At 32.6% G+C, this 7,117-nt stretch overlaps 2 protein-coding genes across 2 annotated transcripts; both read right to left on the reverse strand.

Annotated features, from left to right (window-relative positions):
- Nucleotides 1-3,867: 3,867 nt before the first annotated feature.
- On the reverse strand, nucleotides 3,868-5,471 carry LOC142166121 (uncharacterized). Its single transcript, XM_075224540.1, has 3 exons — nucleotides 5,334-5,471; nucleotides 4,680-5,051; nucleotides 3,868-3,882 (listed from the first exon to the last, which is right to left on the reverse strand). The coding sequence occupies exons 1-3, from the start codon at nucleotides 5,469-5,471 to the stop codon at nucleotides 3,868-3,870; spliced, it is 525 nt and encodes a 174-aa protein (XP_075080641.1).
- A 243-nt stretch (nucleotides 5,472-5,714) lies between these two features.
- On the reverse strand, nucleotides 5,715-6,327 carry LOC142166122 (uncharacterized). Its single transcript, XM_075224541.1, has 2 exons — nucleotides 5,943-6,327; nucleotides 5,715-5,770 (listed from the first exon to the last, which is right to left on the reverse strand). Exons 1-2 carry the CDS (start codon nucleotides 6,325-6,327, stop codon nucleotides 5,715-5,717), a joined length of 441 nt encoding a protein of 146 aa, XP_075080642.1.
- Nucleotides 6,328-7,117: the final 790 nt, after the last annotated feature.

Consider the following 7,117-nt stretch of genomic DNA (forward strand, 5'->3'; position numbering starts at 1 on the left):
TATATTTTTTGAATTTTGCAGAATGGACATTTTTTTGCATCCCATAATGTTGATTATGGGGTGTTTAGATTCCATACATTATGTGACCCTATAGCCAAATTAAAGCGCTTTTGTCTCCAAATGGTTTGAAGCTATTCAAGAAGACATGCTTTGGTTATTTACTGTCATTTCCCAATTTATGCATGCAAAATCAAGCTATTCATCTTCTTATGAAGTATGAATTGAATTCATCCGATGCTTCCTATTTTTCAGCTGAGTTAAAAGGTGAGAGGTTAAATTTTGGATTGAGAGAGTTTGCACTAATAACTGGCCTTAGATGTCATACCGAGGTGACAGACTTTGGTTACACTCCTAATTATGTCAGTAAGATAATGAGCAGTTACTTTCCAAACAAGGTAAAAGTGGAGAAGACATACCTAAACAGATAATAACCAATAAAAGTTGGGTAAATGATGAGGATGCAGTAAAGTTATGTATTCTATATCTTATAAAATTCTTCATTTGTCCTTCAGAGAGAAACCATATTGGGTTAGTACATCATTTTAGGTTTTATTTGGTGGAATCCGGTCAGTACAAGTCATTTCCATGGGGTATTCAATCTTATAGACAGTTGATTGAATCAGTTAGGCACATGCTAAATCCTTTCGTTCATTCTTATCTCATTTGAGGATTCCCACTAGCCATGCAAGTATGGGTGTATGAGTGTTGCTCCTCCATCAACATTGATATAGCTACAAGGATTTCTAATTCAATCCCTCGCATACTTAATTGGTCAGCTAGTAAGGGTCAAATTTGGTTAGCTGTAATTGAAAACAGAATGATCAAGCCTGAATGGATGAAGGTAAATGATTTTTATTTATGATAATACAATTTACCTACAAAATATCTACAATTTGTATATATATCCTGCCTTAATCAAGCTAATTTATTTTTTTCATCATTCAGTTCACCAACATAAATGAATCACCTGAAGAGCTTTCAGTGATGTCTTTGCCTGATAAAGTTGAGTACATAATTGAAGAGGTTGAACGTGTTTCTGAGGATCCAAAAGTTGATGCTCCTCCATTGGAACCTAAAGAATCAATTGGAAAAGAGGAAAATGAGTCTATTCTTCGTAAAATAAGAAAGTTAAAAAAAGGCATTGAGAAGGTAACATGTATTCCTAAACAACATTGTGATGTATATATAATAGTGCATCTGTTTTTAATGTATTTTATGACATATTTATGAAGTTAACTATGTATTTTTTTAATTATGTAGGTCTATGAAAAGCTTGAAGATTTTAGGAAAGATGTATTTGAAGAACTAGGTAGCCTTCAAGACCTAATAAAGGAGCCAGTCAAGACTGTTTTGCAGGTGATAAACAGTCCAAATGATCAAATTGATGCAAAGGTAACATTTGAATTTTAATCCTATTAACAAAACTATTTATGTCACTTATAAAATATATATCCTAACTAATATAAAACTTTCAGTTTGCTGGGAGTTCAACCAAAAATACTGACCAACCAAAAGATAAGAACAATCAGCAATTTCAGTTCAATAGTGGTGAACCAGTGCAGGTCAGCCCCAGCAAAACAGGTATCTACAATATATCTCCAGTTTATCTACAATTATCCACAAAATATCTACACAATATCTATAAGTTATTTACAACATAACTACAATTTGTCTATATTATATATACACAATATATACAAATAAATCTAGCATATTGGCACAGCTTTACAGATTTATGTAGATCTTATAACACACATACATATCTTCATAAATTGTCAAGCCAATACTATCCAGTATGATTTAACATTTTTAATGAAAAAAACAGAACATGTTGAAGGTGCACTTGGTGAAGAAAATCATCCAGCACGTGTTGATTTATATACACATTTTGAAGTAGCAGTTGATGAAGAGAATGCAGGTATGAAATTGTATTCAGAGATATTTTCTTTATGTTTTAATATTTTTACCATTCTATTAAGTTAAATATACATGGTGTTACAGAGAGGGAAGATATGCATTCACAATCTCCAATTCAAGGAGTGACAGTAGCAGTTGAAAGAGAACAATAGAATCCGAAAAATGAAAATGTAGGTGAAGAGGCAGAGTATGTGAATGTAGGTCATTCAGAAGACTCCGGAGGTGAGAAGAAGGAGGTTACGCTTGATGATTTCGAGCTGCCTGATAACTTATCCCAGTTGGTTAAGTTCGGAGAGCCTATACAAGATGAAACAACACCCGTGCATCAAGGTAGAACAAGGCAGCCGGGAAAGCATGCCCGATCACCATTTCTTCCTTTATACAATTCTGGTGGCAGCACCTCGGTTGGACCTCAAATTTTTTACCTCAAGCACCCATTTACTAGTGTTATTGGTCACAATGTAGACCCTGAGTTGTTGGATCAATTCCACAAGTGGTTATACCACAGTACCGACACAGGTCCAAAGAGGTTAGGTAGCACAATTTGACACTTTTATTCAAGTATTCATCTTTTACACATCCACTTCATGCAACATTTTTATTTTAATTTCTATTTGTTTATATAGGAGGAAGGCTCGGTATTCTATAAAGGACAACCAAATTAAGCCATGGTTGGATCTTGGAGTAGAAAAGGTTGACAATAAGGAGTGGTTCTTTTCCCTGGAACACCCAGGATAAGTCCTCAATGACTCGGTAAGATTCAATGTATTTGATTTGTAGATATTTTGTAGATAATTTATACTTTCATTGTAGATGCTTTGTATTCTGTTTGTAGATGAATTGTAGTTATTTTGTAGTTTTGTGTAAATTATTTGAAGATAACTTGTAGTATAAATGCAATATATTTTTGTTGAAACACATTAATGTTATAATGTATTACTTGAAGAAAAGAGGCAAGTATAGCCCCCACAACAAGACCAAGTTTATTACAATAGATTGTTTGTTCAAGATTAGGATTGATCAAATCTATGAAAAGTTCCAAAATTCTCCTCAAGAAAAGAAGTTTTCTGTTGTCAAACCCCGGGACGTTGTAGAAGAATATATATTGGGGTATAGACTACTCACAAATATTTCATGAGATGAAGTTGATTATGTCATCATGCCCGTCAACATTGTAGAAAAATTTCACTGGGTGTTGGTTGTTTTTGATATTGCAGAAAGGTGTCTTTATGCGTATGATTCCATGGTCTCTTCACGCAATTACCCTATTGTTGAATCTTATGTCGACAAGTTTTCTGTTATTATCCCTTGTATTTGTCATGCACCGGTTTTTATGGGAAGCGTAAAGACATCAACTTCAAGAATACAAAGGCATACATTGAGAAACCTGTTACCGACCCTCTTAACATTCAGTTGATCCGGAGAGATACCACAACAAAAAGAAGGATCACTGTAATAAAAATCTTCTTTTTCTATTTATTTAACCCTTTTATTTTCTGATGGTTTGGTAAATATTGACATTTTTTTATCTTTTGCAGCAATTGTGGTGTATTTGTTGCTGCCTTTGCAGAGTATGTTAGTCTTGGAGAGTTATCAATTCCGGCAGAAGACCTTTCTGATATTGACCAACACCGTAGACGCTATGGAGCGCTACTTTGGGACTATGCTAGAAAGAAGCAGGAGCATTGGACAATTAGTGATAGTGAGCTGACATACAAATTGGCAAGGAGAAAAAGTGCACCAGCTTTGAATGAGAAAATACGAGTCCAGAGGAAGAAGAAGTAGTTATAATGTTTTGTATGGAAGATGTAGTACAATTGTTTAGTTGATGCTAGTTTAGAAGAAAGATGGTAGACAAGTTTTTGAACAATTTTTGTTGTTTTAATTGTAGCAGACTTGCGCTACAATTATAATAGCCTTTGTTTCTTTTTTCTTATCCAGTATAGTAGTTCAAATGAAAACATTCTGTTAGTTTTATATTCACTTGTTAATCTTTACAGTACTTGATCTTCATTATTTTTAGCATATAAATTCTTTCCAACTGAATTTTTATACAGTTATTCTGTCAACGGAAAAATATGTAGTTATTTTGTTGTTTTTTTGTAGATAAAGTGTAAAAATCAGTAACTAAACATTTTGTTGCTTTTAAATTCAACTTGTTGAATGTATAAAGTATCTGATCTACATTATTTTCACCATATAACTTCTTTATACCTGAATTATAATCTGGCTATTAGTCAGCTACAGATATTGTAGTTTTTTTGTAGTTGTCTTTGTATATAATTTGTAGATTATATGTAACAGTGTGTTTTATTTCTATTATATTCATTTGTTGAATGTAAACAATACTTCATCTACAATATTTTAAGTTTTTAACTACTTTCCTACTGATTTATAATGTAGATACTCTATAAATTCCTGTTAATGTATTTTTTTTTGTAGTTTTATTGTAGATAAACTGCAAAAACACATTAACAATTGTGTAAAGGATTCTAGAGATAGTAAAAAAGTTGTAGATTATATATATAGAAACCATTCATAAACAAATCACTCTATGAAAGTATTATCTCAATACAGAAAAATCCTAACTAACTACATTATGATCTTAAAAAACCTCAACAATTACACATCAAAATTTGTTATCCAGAACTAACCAACAATTTTTATGAAATATTCTGTTAACTACATAATTTTTTTTTTTTGGGTGCATTCTTGCAAGATCTTTTGTTATGCCCTTCTCCTCCACAGTTGCCGCATGAAACCTTGTACTTCTTTGAATTTATTTCATAATATGTTTTGTATCTTTCTTTTTGAGGTCTTCCTGGATGCCTTTTCCCTCCTTTAGGTGGATTTACTACTTCTTCAGTTATATGTTGTGGCAAATTCCATTTGCTTTCATCAGGCAAGGAATTTACTGGTATTTCATAAGTACGCAAGAGGTTCGCCCTTGTGTAATAAGGAGAACAATATTGTTCAAAAGACTCATCTCTGTGTCTTAAAGTATCCAAAGCATGTGGACAAGGAAGTTTGTCAAGCTGAAATTGCCCACAACTACATCCCTTCTTTTCAAGACAAACAATATAGCGCCTCATACCATCTAGTACTGTATGGATGTAGTCTGTTGAAGCCCTCACCTAAGATTACATTACAAACAAAAAACAATTCATCTATGGTTAAACTCAAACTATATACAAAATATCTACAATATATCTACATTGTTCTGTATGAATTAATTTGATTCAATAAATAATCAGATCTTACTCTAAGCTTGTACGACAATGTTCTGTTGTCATCCAACTCTTTGTTGAATTTGAACCCAAGGTATGTGAATGTACCATTTACTTTCAACGTTCAAGAAAGGTCCTCATATACTCTAATAGTTCTACTATCGGCAGCTCTTTTGCATATTTTATTACAGCATTCAACGACTCTGCAATGTTTGATGTCATAGTCCAAGTTCTGTTCACCATAGCATGTACTCGAGACCATCTATGATAGACAATATCGTATAAGTATGCTTTAACACGGGGGTCAATCTCTTCAATCTTTGACATCCTTTCACTAAATTCATCAAGGGTGTATGACCGTGCCGTGGCAAAGTATAATTCACTTAACTTAAGATGTCCTTTCTTGAATTTTGCCCGTATATTTGTCCAAATATGTCACATGCAAGAATAATATGGCATGCCGGGATAAACAATAGATGTTGCCTTCAAGATACTCTCATTCTGATCCGAAACAACACACATATTTGGTCTTTCATCATATGCGAGTTTGAATTGCTCAAAAAACCACTTTCATGATGCGTCATTCTCTGAATCAACAACAACATATGCCAATGGTAATATGGTACCTACATTATGTGACAAAAAGCAATTAATTGGCTACAGAAAAAATGCAGAAGAAGACATACATATACAAACTACAACTTTTTTATAATATATCTACAATATATCTATAATTAATCTGCAAGTACTACAAAAAACATACAAGCTACAATATTTCTACAAATAAAACTTCAGTACTTGCTGCATCCATTGTACTGGCTATTAGCATTATTTTCCTGTATGCTGACTTTAAAAAGGTCCCATCAACTACTACAACTGGCCTACAATATTCCCAACCACTGATTGACGTAAAAATCACAACAAATACATACAAGAAGCAGTCATCGTCCGTCTTCTTCAATTTAACTACAGACCCCGGATAAATCTTCTCTAGAATATACAAATAACTAGGCAATTTGCTGTAGGAGTCAGCAGGATGACCTCTCAAAAATTGTAAAGCTTTTTCCTTTGCTCTCCAAGCTTGCATGTAGGTTAGATTCACGCCGTGTTCAGACAACATGTCAAATTGTATGTCTTTTGGAGTGTCAATTGTCTTAGGATCAGAATATTTTGGAATAACCATACTACCAACTACATGGCAGTAGGTTTGCGTTGTATGAATGTATTGTCCATTAAAGAGCATGTGTGCTGGCTGTTGAAATTTCTGACCTTGAACATTATAGAATCATTTATGCTCGTTGCCTTAAAGTGCCATGTACAGTTTTTACCAATACATATCAGCCAGCAACTACAAAATAAATGCAATTTAAACACTGGTTTAAAATGTAGATTTAAAAAGAAAAAAAATAGTTTTAGCTTAAATGATCACATTATACAATCTATATACAACATAACTACAATTCATCTACAATTCTGATAAACATTATCACAAGAAAAAACTTAAGAAGTAAAAAATTACAAATTAACTACAAAATTAAAGAAATAATGATCTTTGACCATTCATATGTTCATACCTTCTAGCACTAGATCTTTTAATCCTGAATTGGAACTTGTGCATGACAGAATAGTGCTTCATTGCAGTTGCAATTGTTTCCTTGTCTTGGTATACTTGTCCTACTTCAATAGAACTTGGTGTACTATCTGTTATTATTATACTTTCATATTCCTCTATAACGGGAGATGTTGGCTTATCAAGTAACTTTAGTATTCCAGACGAACCTGCATGAAAATAAATATAAATACTGTTATAAACAGTTTGTATAAATTTTGTAGATAATTTGTAGAAAGGTTGAAATTCTGTATTTCATATTAATTTTTCAAACGATATGTAGTTTATTGTAGAATAAATGTAGAAATTTTGTAGATATTATGAAAATCCATACTGAAATATATTTACTCTGACATGTAGTTTA

The sequence above is a fragment of the Nicotiana tabacum genome, chromosome 11 (genome assembly GCF_000715075.1).
Source record: "Nicotiana tabacum cultivar K326 chromosome 11, ASM71507v2, whole genome shotgun sequence".
Classification (NCBI taxonomy): Eukaryota; Viridiplantae; Streptophyta; class Magnoliopsida; order Solanales; family Solanaceae; genus Nicotiana; species Nicotiana tabacum.

Bases quoted from the DNA above. Each gene is read 5' to 3' on its own strand.
- LOC142166121 (XM_075224540.1), bottom strand. From the start codon at position 5,471: ATGTCAAAGATTGAAGAGATTGACCCCCGTGTTAAAGCATACTTATAC. The intron at 5,052-5,333 runs GTAATAAAATAT...ATGTAATCTTAG, and splicing joins TTGCAGAGTCGTTGAATGCT to GTGAGGGCTTCAACAGACTA.
- LOC142166122 (XM_075224541.1), bottom strand. From the start codon at position 6,327: ATGGTTATTCCAAAATATTCTGATCCTAAGACAATTGACACTCCAAAA. The intron at 5,771-5,942 runs GTACTGAAGTTT...CACATAATGTAG, and splicing joins CAGTACAATGGATGCAGCAA to GTACCATATTACCATTGGCA.